General features: G+C 40.3%; 1 protein-coding gene across 1 annotated transcript in view; it reads left to right on the forward strand.

Moving 5' to 3' along the window:
* The first annotated feature begins 4 nt into the window (after positions 1 to 4).
* Positions 5 to 22206, forward strand: part of NXPH2 (neurexophilin 2) — a 35678-nt gene continuing 13476 nt past the window's right edge. The window contains exon 1 of the mRNA XM_085320915.1: positions 5 to 49. Within this exon, the coding sequence (XP_085177041.1) occupies positions 5 to 49 (45 nt within the window). The remainder of the gene's footprint in view (positions 50 to 22206) is intronic.

Below are 22206 nucleotides of genomic sequence, written 5' to 3' on the forward strand. Positions count from 1 at the left end.
CAGGATGGGGCCGCTGCCGCTCGTGGTGCTGCAGAGCCTCCTGCGCCTGGTGAGTGGCCGCGCCGGGAGCGAGCGAGCCGGGACGGGCCGGAGCGCCGCGCAGCCGCCTCCTCGGGGCGGCTCTGCCCCGAAGCAGCCGCGGCGGAGCGGGGAGCGCGGGCTTGGGCAGCCCCGTCCGCGCCCGGACTTTCCTTACTGTTACCGCTCAGCTGTGTGTTTTCTCCGCGCTTGCTGCCAGCGCGCTCGCTCGGGCTGACAAAGCTCCCTGTTACTACTGTTACTGGGTTTTTTTTATTATCATTTTAACAGCCGCCCGCGGGCGCGCACGCCGGGGGGGCAAATTCCCGTGCCCGCGGGGGATGCGCCCGCGGGGGGACGGGCGGGCTTCGCCCTCGCTGCGACGTGCCGGGAGGGGTTAAATCCTGGAGGGGGGGGGAAATACGAGGAGTTTGGCACTCCGCTCTTCAAGAACCGATATTACCACGTTATTTCGAATTTTATTATTATTATTGTTTTTCCCCCCTCCTCCCAGGAGCTTGTTAACCGCTCGCACGATCGCCGCGGATCGCGCTGCCCGAGTTGCGCCGCCTGCCCCTAGCTGCGCGGCAGCTCAAAGTTTGTCGCTGCAGCCGATAGGAAGCGTGCAATAAACCTTGAAGGGATTAAACCCCTCCGTAAGAGCTGCGCTCTGATTTTACAGCGCGAGCTGATTGATTAGTTTTTGAGGAAGCTTATGTCAAATTCTAATCCCTTTTTGGATTGTACTTGTCTTGTAATTTTTTTTTCCTTCGTTTTTCGAGCACTTTATCATCGCGGTGAAGTAGCGAGCTGCAGCCCTGCGATAAGGCGCGCGCTTCTTCTCACGCGGCTCCGCTTTTGGGCAGTAAAAGGCTGTTTATGCTCTTCCCTTTCTTACAGCACGGTTTCCAGCTGAACCGGGGTTAGGAATGCCAGTGGGAAGCTGTAACCGGGTTACAAAGTTGCCGAGCGAAAAGGCAGTAAATAAAAACACCCCTTCCTCCCACCTGCCAGCTCTTGCACACTCGCGCTGTCTCATCTTTGTAAGCTGCTATCGAAGAGATTGATTAAAACTTGTCCCAACAGGGATGGATTTCCCTGCATAAAGCTTTATGGATGCTGTTTTGAACTTACTTTTTATGGTTTTAGATATGGTTTGAGTGCATGCTGATTAAGGAAGCAAAGTTGCTATCTAGAATAGGATGAAAATCTATTACAGTTAGTGCAGGTTGTGAGTGGGTGCGGTGTTCAACTTGCAAGGGAGTCTTTGTTTTTCTTCATTCTGTGTACAAAAAGCATCAAACTTTTGGAGCTAATTGGTATCATAGCTTAATAATAAAACATTCTCATTTTGCTTTAATTTAGGTTTTAGTGATATTTTAGCTCTACTTTGTAATGCTAATCTATTACTAAAAAGTTGTGTAAGTACATTTTGCCATACTGTTAGCAGAATATCTGGTTAACTGTAGGTAAGTTGCGATTTATTATAAATTGAGTTTACAGATACTTGGGCTGGTGGCGATGTGCAGAATACAAGTCTCTGTGCTATCCTTTGTTCTCTGGCCAATATTTTGAATGACTGGTGTCYTTCTGGAATCTAATTAGTAGTTCTAGAAGGTAGGCATTGGTGATACTAATTCCTGACTCTTTTTTAACCAAAGATCAGCRTAGTTAATGTCAATACAATGTGAAAGGCTCAGCATTTCAGCCAACAAAGAAAAAAAAATACGGCTTTCATAGTTGCAATACAGCAACAGTATTTTAACCCAGAAATTCCATCATCAAGCCCTCCTATTGACTGTGCATTCTTCATTTTTAATGAAAACAGATGTTAACTCAAATTTTTTTTGGCAACTGCGTGCTATGTTTTAATGAAGTTAGAAGTACTTTTTCATTAGACTTAAATTCAAAGTCTTGCTTGGTTTTCAAATACAGAAGTGTGTTATACATATGTGTTCTTTAACAATGCACAGATGTAAGGTAAATACAAGTAAAACTTCATCCATTTGAGGAGATGCTAAAGATTGTGCAAATAATCTCACTGGATTTCTGAAAGGAGTATTAGGTGATTGTTTATATGCTAGATTCAATATAACTCAATCAGAAGTTAATGTTTACTGCTTCCTATATTATAAAGCATTTGTAATGCTTTACTGGATTACTGTTTTTAACTGATAGATGGGGATACCACTGTGCATGCAGTGTAAGCACATATATTTTTAAACTACTATGTATACTTGGGCATATTAAACAGTCAGGTTTCGTGCTGTTGCATCAGGCTAATGTGTTAAGTTGCCTCTGTGTAAATATCTTCAGGTTAGAAGTCACTTTATCCTATACTGTCAATATATATCAAAACAGTAATTTGCAACACAGTTAGTATGTTGGGCTTTATTGATAGCAAAGCAGAAAATTGTATTATCGTTAGCAGATACTCTTGATTTACATTAACTATTAGATTTTCAGTAAGCCTTTTAGTTGTCATATAATTGCTCAATGCCTTATTAATTAACTCTTYATAAATAGTGGAGTTCTACTTAATGGAAATTGAAAAGACTAAGATACTAGGTTATATATCCTATAGTATGCCCTCTGGTGTTTTATTAAATCTACCTTTGAATACCTTAAGAGAGAGGATTTTGTCACTTCCCTGGGAAAATTATTTGTCATTTTAAAGATTTTTTTTWAAAAAAAGGTTGTCAGTTTTCAGTATTTGTTTTAATTTCGGTAACTTGCCAGTGGCCAGTGCTTACTCTTTGCCTTGGCAAAGTGTGATCACAGGCAAAAATACTCACATCCTGTGTCTGTAGTCATGTAGATTAACCAGGCACCTCAACTACTTACTTCTACATCTTCGCAGTACAAAATTAAAGAAGGATTACAGCAGCATTTTCTATTGCCTATAGCTAAAGTTTTGTCAGCATTTCTTCTATTAACTAACTCATTTCTAACATTATGAGTGTGCAGAATTGTCACCATAGTATAAACCTAAAAATCAGTTATTTTACAGCTACTTAAAAGCAGTTGTATTGTTTTCCAAAGAGTTTGTGTAGATGAGAAGTAATTAGGAGGAAAAAAAAGACAAAGTATATTATTTTTAGGATTTTCTGTGCCAAGATTGAGCTATAGCATCTGATAGAAGTAAAATTCAATGAAAAGTAACAGGCTTTAAGGGCTGAAATTTTACCTGTAATAGGAATTAATTTGTCAGACTCCTCAATTTTTAGAATTTGTTAAAATGGAGTTTAAGGTTCTTAAACTTTAGTGGAAAAGAACATTTCTAGAATGCTGTCGTGCAAGACGATGCTTCATGAACGCGAACAGCTTGAACACCGAGATAAAGTTACATTTCCATTTAAAATATGTATACTCTCCAAGGCATGGAAACAGAGGTGTGTTATTCGTAACTGCTTTAATTTTCTCTCCGCAGCCTTGCAAAATTCCTCTGTCTACCATGCCTTTGTAGTGAGAATCAGAAATAGCTACCATGTAAAACTGAATGCTTCAAAAAGGTAAATGCAACCCRCTGGTCGTCTTTGAGTGTATAGATGAAAATCTAGCTCTAAATTCAGTGAGGTCTGTGTTGTGAAGGACATTGGGCCCAACATCTCATTTGGTTAATTTTGGTGCTTTTCTTGATGCTTTAGGCATTGTGAACCTATGACTTACTCTGGATGTAATACAATAATGTAAGTCACCTAAAGAGACAAAAGCAGATTGAAGGCAGCTCAACAAATGTTGGTTTCAACATAGTCAGAGACGTTTATTGTCCCAAATTAGAGGTGTATATATAAAGATGGGTGGGAGCTAGATTAGTTTACATTGGATGATAAAATGCAACTAAACTCAACTTGTAGTTATGTAGCATCTTGACACCTACTCCTGTGAGGAGGGTGACTGATATTTTTCAGTTTATTGGTAAGATGATTAGGACACAAACATTATAGATCCTGTTTTAAAAACTGCACAGCAGTCTGTCCGCTTGATGTCCGCTAGATTGCAAGGTACCCCAAGCCTTCCCTCGCACAGTGCAGGCAAAATCCAAGTCTCTCAGTCTTGAAGCATGGAAAATATTTGTCTCATATTGTGAAGCACTTTGAGATTTATGTATCAAAGATGTACTTTTAGTTATCAGTAAACTGATAACGAAGTGAATCAAAGGTCAATGGAGCCTAAAGGCTTAAGTGGTAAAATTAATAATTGATGCATTGATCAGTCCCACCACGTTCCCCCACTCTCCCTTCCTCAGCTTTGGTTTTTGCTAGGAGGGAGCTAAGACGTGGKGGTCAAAAGGGAGAGACGGTAGAAATCGCACGCTGATCCGGATGTTTAGGGCCTCAAGATCCAGAGGGTTGYCACAGTGCCTGCTGCAACTCATCTCTAGGTGCAACCAACGACTTCCTCCGAAGTTCCAAGAACTTGGGAGAATTTTACCTTTCATCAGGGCTTCGCAACCAAAAATGTTCGTTCCTCCTAGGAGCAGCAAGAACTGCTTGGCGCAGCGTGAGAAACGACATGGGGCACTTGTCCTCGTCGTGGTGTCAGTGAGACTTAGCCTGTGATCTGTGGTGACCATGTGTGTGACTCAGGTCATCAAACGTGGCCATTCTTGGGAAGTTCTGGTGAARTGCTGCAATAAGGAGAAGATATCTGCTGGTTTATGTTGAATGGTTTTAAAACAAAGGACTCCCTCAGAGCAGGAAAGCAAGACACAGCTCTGTATGGGTCGGAAACTAAGGGAGAAGTTGTGGTGCTCAGGGAAGAATGTCAGGCTGATTCTTTCACACATGCATGTCCATGTACTGGAAGCAAATGCAGTGAGGAAAAAGGAAGGGTTTTGTTTGTTTTCTTTTTTAAACTTTTATTGCAAAATTGCTGTGATAAATGACTACGTAAAAGCGTGTGTACCTTGTAGGACAACAGAATGTAGGCCAATACATTTGCCATGCTAATCTGTCTCATAGTCCTGATTTTTGCCAACCTCTTAAACTTACCATGTTGCCATACCCTGTTATAAAGCAGAAATAGTGATCTTGGAATTTTTGCTAGATCAAAACTTGCAGACCCCGAAAAGAGGAATGTGACCRTTCCCATTTATATGGCTATTATAAATTCATCCTGAATTTGATTTTCACACACCCTATTTTGGGACAGTTCATGCTTTCCACTAGAATAACTTAAGTGTTAAGTTGTTATGTATATTTTCCCCAATCCCATTCATTTTTTCCGTTTCATTTTCATTCTCTCCATTTCCTACTGTATTTTATAGGTATTGTTTCTAGAGTCTCTTTAGATAGTTAAAGAATCTTAAGTAGAAAAAGATGGTTGGACCAGCTAGATAGTAAGTATTGTTACCAGTTTACACTTGCTTCTGACAGAGTATTTTTTATCACTAGGCTTAAGTCCATGACAGTCACTTTCAGTGCTCTTAGAATCCCTTTTCCSCAATTTAATACTTCACACTTGCAGGTTTTCTCTGGTACTGTTTGAATTCATCCCGTTGAACTGTCACTTCTCTGTTTCATACTTCGGTAGCTATTCCCATACAACTGTAGCACTGAAGATGCACCAGTGTCCCTGCAGGCTCGTGCGACGCAGCCGTGTGTGTGTTGAGTCATGTAACTGGGGTACAGCCTTGCGTTAAGTGAGGAGATGGGGCACCTCAGGGTGAGGCTGTGRCCCAGGAACCTGCCTCTTGCAGCCTGGAGCGCAGTCAGGAGCCCAGATGTTCACCTGCTCCAAAGCTGCACGTGTCTGGTGCAGCCTCTCAGCTGTGATGGGCGCCAGGGTGCTGGAAGAGCGGTGGGTGCAAGGATACAGGAGCTGCAGGTCAGGGTGTGGAAAGCAGCATTGCTCTCTTCCCGTAAGGAATCCCTCTGTGGGCTTGCTCTGTGCGAGTTACAAGCTCAGCTGCAGTTAACAAAGAGGTTGTTTCAGGATTGCAAAGACAAGGAAACAAATTAAGAGTGGAAGAAGAAATAAAGTGCTATGAAGATGGATCCACAATTAAAGACTAAGTAGTTCTGTCCTTAAAGCAGAGACTGTTGATGCTGGTACAATGCTCTGTTCTCCCTGAAATAACAGCGCTTACTCTAAATACAGAATTTGAACAACTTAACAATAAGGTAAAAAATGTTTCTAAAGAACCTTTAGAAATATAGTTACTGAGATCAGATTTTCTCTTTGATTCAAATGGTTCTTAGTAATAGAAGTTATTAATAGCAGGGAAGAGAAAAAGTAAGAATGGGGAAAAGTAAAAAAATAAAAATCTAATGTCTCTAAAATCAATCTTTATTTGTGCTGGGACCAATGATAGTTATTGTGTCATTGTAATGCAGAGGTAAGGTTATCTAGGATGCCCTGATTCTGCATCTCCATATCCAGCGTATTTGGCCATTATCTAGGAATATAAAACAATGGATAGATGTGCTTCCATATTTGTTTTATTATTATGTGGATTGAAGGATTTTTATGGTTTTGATGGAGAAGGAACATGYGTTGAGGCTGACCTGAAGAAAAGGAGCACTGAGATTTGCCTTTTGGGTGTCAGAGATGATTATGAGAGAGGGGAAGCTGACAGAAATACATATTAATAACAGAAGAACAGAGGGCAGGGCAGGTGGAGCAAATCTGAGTGGTCGTGGGGTTACTGCAAGGGAGTGAGAGGTCACAGATCTCATTCTACAGAAATAGTTCTGTGCATGAGTGGTGGAGGTGGGACCTTCCTGCTGCTCTTCCTCCCACTGTAGGGAATTTGGAACGGATTTTTCCAACCAGCAAGGGGAAAAGCAAAGAAGGAAGACTTGAGGTCTCTGACTGTCTATATTTGTGGCTGTACGAGTGCAAGAATCTGGAGATGTACGTTAGCTGTTCTGGGTACTGTTGCTGTTTTCATCYCTTGGAAGAGGTGAGGATCCCAGACTGGTAAAATATTAGATCTCTAATGGTCATTAATGTGACTTACTGCTTATGGTTTTTGGCACATTACTTTTTAGGTGACACTGCACGTGTTTTCCAAGTTGAATTTTAGTACCRCTTGCTTTCCTCAGATCAGATTCTCATTTATCTACCTTTTTAATGCAATAACATGATAATTTGATATTTAGTCTCCAAAAGGCAAGAAAATCTGAAAGTGAGAGTAGTATTTAAAGTAAAATATACTGTGTGAAGGTTGTAATTATCTCAGAGCCATCTATTTAGAAACTGAGGAAATTTGTCATTCACATATCTTTAGTATAAAGAAACAGCTTTATCCCTACCCTCTAATGACACTTTGAGGAGGAAAATAATAATAAAAAAAAAAAATCCTGAATATCTTTACAGCATAATTTAATACAATCTCAGGTCATAAGTATAATTCTAGTATATTTATTTCATATAGTATGGGACATGRTGCATTATGAGGCTGTGGTCTGCATGAGCATGTGCTAACTCCACTGTACTCCTTGTTTCACAAAGTTCAACCCAAGTCCAGTCTGGAAGTCAAATACGGTAGCACAAGGCAGTGGGYTGTAAAGGGTTGTTTTCTGAGAGACACCATGCAAAGGAAGCGGCGAGAGGAGCCCACCTCCTGAGCAAACAGTGTACCAATGGGAYAGCCAAAGCCTGTGCCGTTTTCCACTCATTAAACTAACAACATGCTAATCAGCTCTGCAGAAAGATTCATGGTAGATAATGTTACCTCTGGCGCAGCAGCACTGCTGAAGAGTTGTGTGGYGTTAGCCTCATCTTTAGTAGGGGACGGAAACACTTGCGTGCAACAGTTTCTAATTAAATTGCAACATGTTTTCTTTTAAAATAGATGGAATTTCATCCATAGGCTGTTTTCCTTTCTAAGCTCATTCAAGGCAAGGAAAAGGCTGGCATTAAGCTGCTTCCCCGGGTAGAACAGATCCTGTGGCATACGGGTCATACCAGGGACGGTGTGCCAGACTCGGCTTGATCCACCAGCTGGGCCGCTGTGACTTACAGCCCTTGCACGAGCGCTCCTGTGTTCAGCTTCCCAGCTGACACCTCTCCCTGGAAAAACCGTCGTGCCATGGCAGTGAGTCTTGTGTGGCAAACGTAGATCAGGACCAAGGGATGCAGCAAAGCGCACCACCGCTGCAATACACGTGTTAGCGTTTTGGGGGCACAGAAGGTTTGTTGTTTGTGCTTTCTCTCCTTCCCTATAAGACACAGAAGCCCCTTTTTTTTTTTCTATAGCCATTCTGGTGAAATTGCTGTTGATGTTTTTCCTCCAAATACTAAACAGTGAGAAATCCATTCTCACCCATATCACTCTTCTATCCTCTTATTTTTCTCTCGTTAAAACTTGGAATCCAGTTCATGGTACCTGACTGAATCAGCTTGAAATAATACTAAGATATTTGATTGTATGTTGTTATCYTGGCTTTTAAAACTAAAATCTATTTTGCATGTCAAAACAGGAAAATAAATTCATCATTGAATTTGGACCTATTTCATTCAAAACTAATGAAATGTCTCTAGATGTAAAAGGAACATGGCATTGCTAATACWATCCATTTTATGGTATTTATCCCGTAATCCTTTTATGCAGATATGCATGACCTAAATGTTAGCAATGGACAGCCTAATACTGCTTGCTAGGGAATTTAAACTTCAACATTTTGTTCAGCAACAATTTGATTTGTGGATATCTGAAGGAATCTGTTACTCTGCTTAGACTCCAAATTTGGTGTTACTGTTATTAATGTACTGTTACTTAGTGTAGAGCAGTGAGGAAGAAAAGAGTCTAATACAGCTAACTTAGTATTTGTGATGATCAAGAATACTGTTCTACTGTTCAGATTGCCTTCTGTTGAGTTTGCAATATGATTTCAATGAACAACATAGTCATAGTTTTGGTGGAGTAACAAGATTAATATGATAACAAATACTAAAATAATAGGTTTCCTATCTTTCTTTGATTTTGACAGATTGGTTTGTCTTGTCTAGTTCAGATTAATTACTAGATTTTTTTAAAAAATTGATGTTAATAAAGCTTATAACTGTGAAGAGGTTCAAGTTTATATCCTATTCAAATACTAAATTTGTAGTCCTTGTAATGCAAAGAGGTAGTTGCTTTAACTGACATTTCCTTTACCAGTGAGAAGAACATTCTTCAGCATAGTCAGGCAGTATGAACTCTTTTGTGAGCAGGCAGTACTAAAGCCCACTCTGCTATGAATATCAGCCCTGTGTCCCTGTTCCTATCTCTCCTGTGACAGTTAATAGGAAACTATTTATCTTTGAGGTTACCAGCTCTGTCAGRTATGGTCGAATTTCACAGACTGGAAGAACAGTTATTAAGCAGAGGCTGACGTATAGCTAACAGGCAACAGACTCATAGATGCCCTTATTTTCTTARGGAATGGACCAAGATAATGATGGAAACAGAAATGAGTCTGAAAATCAAAACAAGCCTGCATTCTGATCAGCAGTTCACCAGAATTTCCTGGAGTAGCTACACTTTTTGTTCGTTCTTCACAGTCATACAGAGGCTRCAAAAGATGCTTCAGTCTTGGCTCTAATGAAAATCTGGGCTGCTGTATCATTTGTTTAGTTCATGCTCCTCTTTGGAGTACTCAACCAGAAAAGAAGAAATAATCAATCTTACTGGTAAACAAATCTTTCTTTTTTTTTTTTTTTTCGCTCTTATCTTCAGTTTGAGAATAGCATCCTAACTAGATGTGATCAGCAATTTTTGTACAGTTCTGGAAAAGTCAGATTCATTCAAATAAATTTTCAGACACMTACATACTGCGTTATTACTTTAACTTTCAGTTTTGCATATTTTTAGGTATATACATGTGTGGGGAGGATCACTTTTTAAAAATATAATTAAAATCTTGGAAAGATGTTAATGCAGAGTAGTAATATACATATGTATATTTAATCTCCAGGTTGGAGGGGTGGCATGATTTAGGAACTCCTTTTTGTGCAAAACGTCTCGCTGTGTTACACAGAATGATATATTCAAAATCCCTTCCACTCAGGAATAGCTAGTAGCACGATCAGTCATTTGACTCAGTACCTAGAGGTTTATAGATTTTGGAGTGGACAGGCACTAAGTGATGTAAAAGGTATTTTAAGGCTCTACAGAAGCATATGTGCCACAGCTTTGAATTAAGGGTCTGGAGTTTGCATATAGGGTCTGAGAACAGGATTCATAAAACTCCCTGCACAGAACAGAGTGAAATACTTACAATGTCCTGAAAATGGGGAAGCAGTAACTTAAAATCTGTCCCATTTAGAAACATCAGAACTGTACTGGAGTTGGCAAGAAATGCCTTCTGTGGGTTGAGGCTAGCAGGCAGTTGAGGGTAAGGAAGGTGTTTATCCTAAGGTAAAAGAGCTTTCAAGGACTAATGAATAAACGGATGATGATGTCTCCATTCTCTCTTTGCAAATAAGTCGGTGGTGATCCTCGATTAGAATACCGTAAGGGAACGTGAGCCCTCGTGTGTCTCGCCGGAGCAGTATCCTGTTTATCAAGGCATACGTTATGCTATGGGAGAGTATTTGGTCCCTGCTCTTGAAGCTGTTTGGATTCACATTTCAGAAGAAGAGAGAGAATAACTACAAWTTTAGTCAGTTTTGGAAGCGGGATGGGTGTGCTCAAATTCGGTGAGAGAAGGAAATTGCCTTCCCTCTCACATCTCTCAGAGGAGTGCTCCTGCAAGAGGGCACAAGATAAAGAAAAAAATGTAGGGGAGGAATCATTATCACTGCTTTTTCCTCTGTTTCTGTCCTAAGTCATTGGTATGTGAAAACCACATGTAAGATTAGAACCTGCAGGCAAAATAGGTGATGGAGTATCTAGTCTGGTATCCCAACAGAGCTTGCACACGGATTAGGAGCTTTGCTGTTCAATGATCAGAACAAGGCATGCTCTAAAGCAAAATGTAGGGAATTTGTATCCTTAAAGCCATGTGGGCCACGTGCCTTGTAGTGTGGTTTTGGAGGTTGTAGGTTTAGGACGTAGGCATGCAATATGAATCTGTGAAAAACTGGGCTTGCTGTCTCTCAAGCTCCCCCTGCCCTTTGCTATTTGCTGTAGAAGCAAGACACCAGGAAAAGCTGTCGAATACCTTCCTGTGCGGTAGGACTGCTCCTACTGCACGTCCTGGTGCTTTTCCTTAGCTTGTTTTAAAAGGCTGCAGTGACAGTGTTTGGAAGTTTCACGGGTGATAGTATCTTACTATTTAGCAAGTTTTCCCTAATATTATGCACAAAATCCTCTTAATTCCTTCCTGTTATGATTAGCTGTCTTTTTTTTTCTTTTCTTTTCTTTTTTTTTCCTCAATCTTGAGACATTTTACTTTAGGCTGGATTTAGACCAGTTCCTAAAGAATCACAGTGTTAGCACTGTGAGCTGCGTCAAGGTTTGCCTCTCTTCTTTACTAATTTTTTTTTCCTATGGATCACACATGTTTGGAGTGACTTCTTTCTTTTTCATTCTTCTTTCCTGTTTGTTTTCAGAGAATGTCTTAATGTAAACATCTCTGAAATGCTGACTGTATTTGCGCAACTTGTTAGTATTAAAAGATACCATCTAAGCATATAGGATTGTTAGAGAATTTGGCAATTTTACAGAGCAAGAAAATAGGTTAGACTCAGAAGAAAGACATTATATTGTGAATAATTCTGTTGACAAACTCTTCTTTTGAAGAAAATAAATCTCACATCTGAAGCCATTGAAATTAAGTATCTTCTACTTTCATTGCAGTGTCTTCTTTCATGTTTTATTGATAAAATATCTTCTACTTCAAACTGCAATTCATTCACTATCATCTCTGAACACTTTAGGTTGTTGATGTTTTTCAGGACATCAGTAGTCAATGTTTCTATGCAGCCCATGAGAATAGGACACTATGTATACTATGTGTATTATCCTAAAGATGTGAATCATGATTAGATTAGCACTGTATGAAAGTTAATAAGCATAACACCAGAAGGCAGGATGAGTACAGTTTTGCGGTTAGATCAGAGAATGGGGAAAGCAGACTTTCTCTAGTGACTTACGCTGTTACAAATCTTCCTAACGTTTTACTTCATTGTAGGTGCTTCAGGAGTGTCTTCTAGCTCGTGCTCTGGAAGTGAGTAAATAGAATAGTAGCTTAAAGAAAAATGACAGCAAGAATTAAAAATAAACACATTGTTTGCCTAAATAAGCGCACTCCTTAATTCCTGATTAAAGCAATGTTGCATACATTCCTGAGGGACACATTTTGCAAGCAGTGGCAACCTTGGTAGGTTTCAATGTATATGAAAAGGCCTTCTTGAAAGATGCTATTGAAAAGCATCAGGTGTTCTGTTGATGTAAACCTGATATCACTTCAAATTTCCTGTTCCTGAAAGAAATACATTTGGAGTAGTCTGTAAAACAGTCTTACTTGGCACTCCAACCTGTTTTTCATACAGGTCATCTTTAATAGATAAACTTTCCATTAAGAGCTAGACAAAGCTGCTAGTTTTTCCTCCGGTAGTCAGAAATAAGAACAATAAATGAGTGGGAGAAATTCATCAATTTGGCTAGAAACATCAAGGTGCGTGCTTATCTGAAGTATAAACTGTATGGAAACAAATCCTTTCAGAGAAAACTTCAAGTATAGAATTATTGACCCTGGAGGATAAGATAGAGAAGAGCCTTGCTGGGCTGTACTTTGTCAGTTTGAAGCACTGTTTGCAAGGGGAGTAGTTTAATAGTCTTATCCTTCTCAGCAAAGATTTAATAGCAGAAGCATTAGAGGTATTTCTAAAATTGTTTTTTTCATGTGCTGTAATGTGCTGATGTACTCTGTGCATTTATGTATGTTCTATAAGAAAGCATAAATAAGTACAACTAATTGATGTAAGTTAAAGTCCATAAATACAGATCTGTATCAAATAATTTTCTGATGGCAGTCTGAATTCTGGGACCACCTCACTAAGCCCTCTGCAGTATGTCGCAGTCCTGGAAGCCATGAGATGTGCAATGTGATGTCCGTGTGTAGGACGATGGATTAAGTCGGTCGATCACAAATAATCCATTTCCATCTTCGTGAAATATTAGCACAGTACCCTGCGACGGGTTGTTCCTTACCTGATGCGCGAGGGCATTTGACCTTGTTGAATTTCATGAAGTTGCTTTGACCCATTTCTCTAGCTTGCCTTTTAATGGTGGTGCTGCCCTTGTGCATATTGACTGCACGGCCTTGTTTGCTGTTGCCAACAAACTCCTTCGTCTTGGTCATTGATAAAGGTATTAAACAGAATGTGTCCTGTTTGTTACCAGCCCCAGTTAAAGTATTAACCTCCTGAGCTTGGCAGTCAAGCCAGTTTTTTTGCCCAAACAGTCATCTAGACTGCAATGTCCCAACTTAGAGACAAAGATACTTGGGAGATGGTGTCAAAAACCTTACTAAAGTCAAGGTAGATTGCATCTACTGCTCTCTTGCCATCTACAGATCTAGCCTTTCAATCATAGAAAGCAATCAGTTTGGTCAAGCACAATTCTGTGGTAAAGCATATGCTGGCTGTTCCCAACCACGATCATCATGTGCCCAGAAATGACTTCAAAGAGGTCTTGCCCCATGATTTCCCCGGGGACTGCAGTGATGTTAAACAGCCTGTAATCTACTAGATTGTTCTTAACGCTTTCTGAAAATGACTGCAACATTTGCTTTTTGCTTTGATATCCCCCAATCTCCAAAAGCTTTCAAATATGATAAGGAATGGTCTCGTAATGACATCATCCAGCTTTCTCAGCACCCTTGGATGCAGCCCATCTGAGGCTGTGAGCTATGTATGGGTTGAGATTGCGTAGGGCATCCCTGATGCAATTCTCTTACGCTACTTGTAGCTACTTGTATGTATTAGGAAATAGAATCAGAGTTTTAGGGGGGTTTGAATTAGTTGCAYTTAGTCATCCCACCACAGGTTTTTTTAGCCATGAATGCTAAATAATCATCTAGCCAAAATTTAAATAATCTGTAAAGGATTAGTTTTCATTCACAAGGCTTCTAACTAAATAGGCTAGAAGGGCATAGYTATCCATTTCCAGTGTCCTTAGAGAGCTAAGTTTTACTTGCAAGGATAGGTCTTAAATTTGGCCTTCCAATATTGTTGCAGAGATTAGCTTTACAGAGCCGGAAAGAATTATCTTGCTTCTAGGGCATCAGGAATGTTCCCTGAGGATGAGGAAGCTCCAGGGGGAAGTAATAGTATACTGTCACTTGGTGACTGAGTTGACCAACAACTTCTCTTCCTGCAAAAATGATTTGCATTTTTAATCATCTGTTAGTTTGTGTCCTATGTATCAAGGGCTTGTAGATAATTATTAAAATCAGAAGTTCTAGATAAACAAATGAATGTCAAAATAATTCTAATACCTGAAAATTGATCAAGTGTAGTGATATTTTTCAACTTTGGAAACCAATGATGGTAAACCATTGTCAAGCACTTTAAGTTTTCTACCATACGGGAACTTCAGTCTACTGTTTGTTAACTGATACAGTGACAAGCTGCTGAGAGGTGACAGATTTAGCAAAGGATCTGGAGTCTGAACACCTGTGCAGTGTCATGCATTTAAAAACAGAATGTGACAACAAAACACATCAACCCTTTAATGTCCAAATTTAAACCACAGGGGGTTTCCTGCAACTTTTATSCAGAAAAATAGCTCTCAATCATTGTTGCCCAGGTAAACATATAGAGCAAAAGCTTTTTTGTTGAGATCCAAAATAAACAGGGGAAAGTTTGGTTGTTTAATTGTGGTTACGGTAAAGCCACGCAGTAATCTGCACTGCTTTCCTCTAACTTCTGTTCCGGACTTTGTCTTTGAGCGGTGAAGGCTATTAATGTTTACTGGCAATTTCTTCAGGAAATGCATGTTTTTACCCATCCGTGCTGTCACAGCATTATAGAGGTGACTGTATTTTTGAGGAAAATTTAAACTCCCTCCTTTCCAAGCTTTGCACAGCCCTTCTTTGTAGATCCAGTAACTGGATTTGTAAGTCCTGACCTTTGTGCCAGGTTCTGTACCCATACATATTRGTGAAGAACCCTTTTCATTATTTAGCCAACGGGTTTTTTTGTCTGTGCAATGCAACAGAGCAGTATAGAGATCCCTTTGCAAGCTCCATGAGAGTTGCTACCAAAAGAGGCAGCAGGGTTATTTTAGCATGGCAATACGGTGGTGTAAAATAGGGCTGATAAACCTGAGAATAGCCTGAAAGTGGCACAGCCAGGTTGCCTCCAGGACACAAACTGGTATTGCTGCGTGGCCGATTACTTAGTGCTAGTACACTAAAGATAGTTCGCATATCTTGACTTCTGTGTGCTTCATTCAGCCCTCCAGTGAAACTAACAAAAACAACCAAATCCGCTTCCATTTTGTGTATTGAAAATAGCAGAAACAGGGGCTGTGAAAGATAAAAGCATAATCTTGTTGGATTCCTGGGTTAGACTCGTGCGTTATGTTTTCCTCTGRAGGAACATGTGTCACTGGCAGTATTTGAAGGGAACACCTCTGCGGCCCATCTCCTTTAATAGTATCTTAGAAACTTTAATCAAAACTTAAGCACATAATCTGTTTTCACAGAGGATAGTGGCTTTCCCAGTCTGGTCCGAGGCGCTTAGTGCATCCGTTGCTAATTCGGCCAGAGTGGTCCGCTGGCGCCCGGCGCGCTCCACGTYGCTCTTGGGCTGAGCGTGACCACGCACGGGAGCATCCTCGGGCTGGCAGCAGGGCTAGGAAGGGAGCTCTTTTGCTGTTAGAGTGCTACCCTGCCAGCGTATGTTCTGTCTTCAGTAAATATTTTGTTTTCAAAGGTCGTATGTTGTTTCTTTGTACCGGGTGCTGTTATTTTGATGGGATTTTTTTGCCTTTTTTTCTGCTACAATTTTGTTAGTTGTGTTAAATAGCCAATCTCGGCAAAGCCATTTCTTCAGCATTCAGTCATCAGTTTTATGTGGCTTTGTGATGAGGAATTAAGCAAGGTTCATATTTCATTTTCTTAGTATATTCTCATTTGAAAGACAGAAATCTACTTTAAACTGAGATAAGAATTAACGTTTTGAATGATAAGTTATCACACATGAATGGGTTGTTTCTTGAAATCAGTGAAATTAGACCCCTTGTTTAGGAGCATCTGGCACCCTTAAAACGTAGTTCATATAATGACATCTCAGTTTATTAAAAAAAATTATGTAACAATATGGTTGATTTATTTCAATGTGATTGGCTGAGCGATTTAATTGGACTACAGATATACCAGAGTAAAAAAAAGAGAAAAAAATTAAATTAGCGGATTCATTTGTGGATGACTGGAAGCACTGTACATCATGCTCTGCTTCTTTAAAGGTATGCAGCCATTTGCTCCTGCAAGGAACTGAACCTTTTCAGCTCTCASAGAAACCCTCCTTGCCTCTCGAAGGGCTGCTCAGCACCACGCTGGTGTTGAAACACTGGGCTCCAGTCAAGGCCCACAGTAACCAGCAAGGACTTTCCTTTGATTACAGAGCGCCCTTGGTGCCTCCTTGCAGCCAAAGGAGCCTTCCTTGAGAAACAGCAAGACGAAATGTGCCTTGAAGAATAAAGCCAAATTTTCCACGCTCTGGTCTCTTTTCCCTTGAGCTGAAACTCTGTCATTTATTTCTCATTTTCCAAGTCCCAAGTACTATTATCTGGGAACTGGCCTGCTGCATCCAAGTTTTCTAGTTATCCTGCTCCAAAATTTTATTTCCTCARTTTCCAGGGTGACTGCTTAAACCTGAAAAGTGTGCTCTTGCAATGTCATTTGACTGCTTTAAGAGGATACCACATCTCAACTGAGAGAGAACAGTAACATCTTTAGTTAGTGGACCTGCTGGTAACACAAAAATGTCTGCATTGGTTATTTAAACGTATTCAGATTCCTTAATGTGCAATAATATTTTCAGAATAGTATTTGACAGTATTTGCAAGATCTCTCCCCTTTATTTTGGTTCCAAATGCTGCTCATTGTGTCAGCCTGGAAACTGTCGTCTCTGGGGCAGATTGCACTTAAGTGGAGTTAATCACATCAACGTAAGTTGTTTCTGTTCTCTGATTTTTACAACAATTTTGGATGTGGATAAAATTACAATTTTGGATGTGGATTTCCCTTGTGGTGTTAACTTGAGATACTCTGAGTCCCAGATGATTTCTGCTAGTTCTTTCTCCATTCCTATAATTGAGTGCCAAACTCCCCACTTCTCTCCCACTCCCTAAAACACACCAAAACAACACAAAGACCTAAAAATAAAATCAGAGTGAGGTTTGACTTAAAACATAAAYGAGTAAGTCTGAAATTCCATACTTATCGCACCCTGTTGTACCTAGAAACTGCTGCACATCTGGTATGTGAGATAATGCACTGCTTGGAGACCATGTTGCAAGCACAGAAAATTGGAAATGAGTTTCAAGTCTTAATGCTGCATTTCTTTACTACTGGGAACAAGTGAGGCCCTGGTTTTTACTTCTTCRTAGGTTGTATGATTCGATTCCCTCWGTTTGCTCTATAAATAATATAAATATGCAGGAAATCAAAAAAGGGATGGTTCTGTAAGAAGAATTTGTGTAGCACAGCTGAGAAGTCTTTTTATAAATTCTTAAAATATATACAATGGTCTAATTATAGTATTAACCACATAGTGAAAAGGGAAGGTGGAAGCCGAGGATAGAGCAATAAAAAACATATGTATTTTGTTCAATCAATTATCACAGAATGTGATTATTTAGAAACAAAGCCAGTCTTAGTCATTCTTGACCTTTTGCAACAGAATATATTCACTCAGTACTACCTGGTGTTCTAATTTGCTTTTGTTGTGATCACACGTTATCTGTTCCTTGCATGATTCTAGCCTGTAGCAAACAGACATGAGAAGTTCACTTTGCAGCCAGCATGTGTTACAGCCACTTATTGAAACCTGTGGATGACTGCATGGGTCTTAACTTCTGATATGGAATATTTTCCATGTGCAGTGACTGCAAAATGAAAGCTTTTTGTTACAGAAAATGAGCAAGGAGTAGTACATTTAGTTTTGAACTTGAARTTATGTATAGGAAATGAAATGCTTCTCTAAAAGCAGAACATTGAGCCTTCTTTGTTTGGCTTTTTAGCACTTAGTCTTCTGAATTTAGTGGCTGTCTTGGTTCTCTGTGGATGTGTCATGTCCCCCCCCCCCCTCCAGGGTGTGGGATGCGAGAGTGCCAGTGACAAGCTGGATCTCCAAGCAGGAGATGCTTTCTCTATAATGCAGAGCCTGGTATTAGTGATGTGCTGACAACATATTGCTTGCATCAGGGAAGARGAGTTAAACAAGCAGGGAAGCCACTGGCGCATAGTAAACCTGAATTCAGACCTAAGCTGCAGGACCTCTGATACCTCTGGAGGAGTCCAGAGAGGAACAGCAGTGGGAGAATCCTAGTCCAGCTACGAGGCCAGGAAAGCAGCAGCCAAATCCAGAGAGGAGCATGCAGGCAGCCCAGGGACCTGTCYTCCTCCCTCCAATCTGTGCTAAGGCATCATGTGTAGTGACCATAAACACAAGGGGCGAAAAAGCAGCTAAGTCAAGCGTGCTGTTGGCACCCTGGAGAAAACCTCTCCTCCCAAGTGCTGAGCAGCAATGAAGTGTGCTTYGGAATTGTTTGGACATTTGGATACGTTTTCAGCTATCAGAATTGTGGCTGAAATTCAGCTGAGCCCTAAGCAAAGTCAGACACAAACCACATACATCTTATCTGCACTAAGGAGGTGTTGCCCTTTGCTGACTGGAAGATGTGCCAAGATTTTCTTTTCAGGAGCATGATTTGGAAATATCAAGTCAAATGTTTTCTCTATTCAGTCAAATAATCTATTCAAGCTCTTATTTTCTGAATGTAGGTGATAACAGTCCATGTATCCCCACGAGTCCAGAAGTCTTCTCTCCATGGTGCATGGCCAGTGGAAGGCAGGGAGCTGCTGCTGAGACCAGAGCTAGTAGGCTCTCATCTTCAACTCCAGTCAAGATTGACAGGGAAACCAGATGTATTTGTTTACCCRTTTTCTGACCCAAAATACCTAGCACTCTACTCTATGTATGTTCTGGCTAATTTGATGCTCGTGCCTGTTACAGGTTCTGTTTGTACCAGTGGATGATCCGGTCAGTGGATGCTAGGGAATATGAAACCACAGTGTCGTTCTCACCTTAAAAACCTCACTTTTGTTGGAAAAAACTTAAACTGTTTCCTAACCTCGACTTTTTATCAGGGATAGGGAGGTGGAGAGGCAGGAGGGCTTTCTCARTCCTGCAGTGTCTTGCTGTCTCAAATTACTGGGATAGCTTATGACCCTGACAGTGCGCCTTTTCCACCACATGGCTTTTCTAGGGGTTTGATCCTGCTTTGCTGCACTGTTTTGAGTGTAGGTGACAAGCGCAGTGGCACTCCAGAGCCTTGAGCTCTCATTGCCTTTATTTAAAGCCCTGTGCAATCAGAACATCTAGTTATTGGAGATGGGGCAGAGSAAAGAGGAAGCAAAGGCCTTCCTAGTACATACCTGGTTAACACAGTAACACAGCAGTAGAGCAAGTAGCTGAGCTAATTTATGGATTTGTAGCACTTCATGCTGCTGGTCGCAAGGGCTCCCTCTGCTCTGGTGCCGGTGCCGCACCGTGCCGGGGCTATGCTCCCTCCATCCTTCCTCTGCCGGGAGGGCAGGTAGGGGAGACGAACAGACGAGACGGCCCTGAAATGGTTCATTGCAAGCAACTGGCGTTTCACAGATACCAGAATTTGTAATGTTCTTGATGTAACATAGTTTATTGACCTCATCAGGGAGTTGCGGAGATTTATGAAATCGCATTTTTGTTATTGACTCAGTCCTGCACATATATATCTATAGACTTTAAAAAAATCTTTGTAATTGATCAGGTCGTGTAGCACATTCAATTTTAGTATAAGGGATTATGTGCAGTTCCTCTAGAGCCACCTTCTGTATGCGCAGGAGGCCGTTTAAAATGTTCACAGTGGAGCTGCTTCTCTGGCTGTCTAATGCTTATTAACAGCTTTGCTCTAGGTAATAGTTACATTTAGATGTTTTTCCTTCTTTGATCTCCCCAATCTGTATGAAAAAAACACAGAAGAACAAGAAGTGTGTGTATGTATTTAAGCATGTCTTTGCTTACACATACCAGTTCTACCTTCTGCTCATCAGCTCACATCTCAAAAAAAAAAAAAAAAAAAAAAAAAAAAGCTCCTCTTTGTAACCCAAGTTTGTTTAGGTTTTGAGATAACTCATGTCATTTGTTAACATTCAGTCCCAAACCCATTCATAAGTTTTGGGTTTGTGTGCAGACTCAGAATTTGGCTACTTAATGAGAAAGTCCTTATTTTGCATTAAACCATTTTAGACAGTAATGTGAATTCAGCAGTGACCTGTAAATCTTATTTGCTCTAATGGATTCTTCTGAACTTGTTCAATCTGCTTTTTAAAAAGTAATGAGAACTAATTATGCACAGTGGCTATTTTCAGATTAACTCTTCAATTTAGCAAATTCCATTTTGGAAACAAATTCAGTTTAGAGCTCTATGGCAGATACTATGGTTAACCAAAAAAATAAAAATCCAAAAGAAAGTTGAACACCAAGCTGTGAAAGGGCCACTTGGTTTTTGATAGTATGCATGGTCAAGACCAGGATCTGTGAGGAGTCACAGGGACTCGTAGCAGAGGACTGTGGATAACATAGGCATTTTCCAAATTTTTGAGGAAAAAGTATCTGCTGGGAGTGATGTCAGCAAAACCAGCAGAGCCAAGATTTCACACTAAGTGCTTATCCAAAGTGACTTCATATTTAAACCTTTGGAGGTTTTGCAGTCAGAGGTTTTGGGTACAGAGTATGCAGAAACGTTGGCTGTTACAATACCCAGGTGTCCACTGAACTCTGCATTCCAATTTGCGTTATTCTTGGTAGCCTGGGGAAGACTTTTTAAGGTGTTATGCCTTTTTATAGCCTTTCCTCTAAAACAGCTTTACTGTGCATAAGAAATACTGTGCTGTGTTTCTAGGATTGTGCCTTTTTGAGGGTAGACGCTTTAGATATGTGTCTTAAAAGCAATGTGCTAGGGTCCTGCTTCCCCCAGCCCCAGTCCCAGAGCTGGTGATTTATCTAGCAACTGCAAGCACCCTGCTAGTATAGTCCATTTATACAACCTGGAAACAAAATTGTGGGTATGCCAATTGAAATATCAAACATATCCTGTAGTGAGACCAAATTAATACTTGGGGTTATGTGCACAGTCATTCACAGTGCAAGAAAAAATGAAAGATGTAAAGATGCACTGGATGTATTGCCTTTTTGTTTAACACAGCATATGTAGAGCAAGTAGATCTGAAATTATATTTTTATATGCAAATGACAGCAATTTGTATTAAATCCTATTGTGCTAGAACGTAACATTTACATCTGATGTAAGTCAGCATCTGTATTTGTTCAGAGCCTTTCTGTTCTTGCAGTGTTATACTCAAGGATCCTCAGTATTAAACATCTTTGTGAATTGCTGAAAGGGAACAAACCCAGCATGTATTATGGCACTCTTCCGACTGAACCGCGTATCAAACTCGTCTCTTCTCCTGYCTTTCTTAAACCCATGTTATGAATTTATTGCATCTGTGTGCAGGACAGATGACTCAGCAACATCTGATTCAAACCTTGTTAAAAATTAGATTGGACTGGATGTCAACCTTGGACCTCATCATTTTCAAGTGTCTCAAAACCATCACTTTAGAATGAACACTGCATGTACCTCATGCTAGTCCTTAAATGGAGTAATTGTGTGGTTTTTGTGTTTTGGTTTTTTGCAAAGCACTGAATTTTTAGATTGATAAGCTGAAAAAAAAAAAGCTATGGAAAATGTTCCCATTCTAGTTTAGAAAGGATTTGACCATCTGATCTCAAAGTGTTCCCCAAATGTTCAAAGCACAAACAAATTCAGTCTGAAAGGAATTCTAGTTTTCTTCTTCTGGAGGACACAGAAGATGGCTGAATAAATTAAAAGGGATTAAAATTGGCTTTAAATAGGACCTTACAGTACGAAGCCACTGTCACTATGCCATTATTCAGATAAGAAGGCAGTGCTGAAGGGCTGCAGGTGTGGCCAACTGCTGCTAGTCAAAGGGTAACATCATTTTGCCCTAAAAGTTA

This window comes from Rhea americana, unplaced genomic scaffold (assembly GCF_003343005.1).
Source record: "Rhea americana isolate MKP2758 unplaced genomic scaffold, rheAme1 scaffold_67, whole genome shotgun sequence".
Lineage (NCBI taxonomy): Eukaryota > Metazoa > Chordata > Aves > Rheiformes > Rheidae > Rhea > Rhea americana.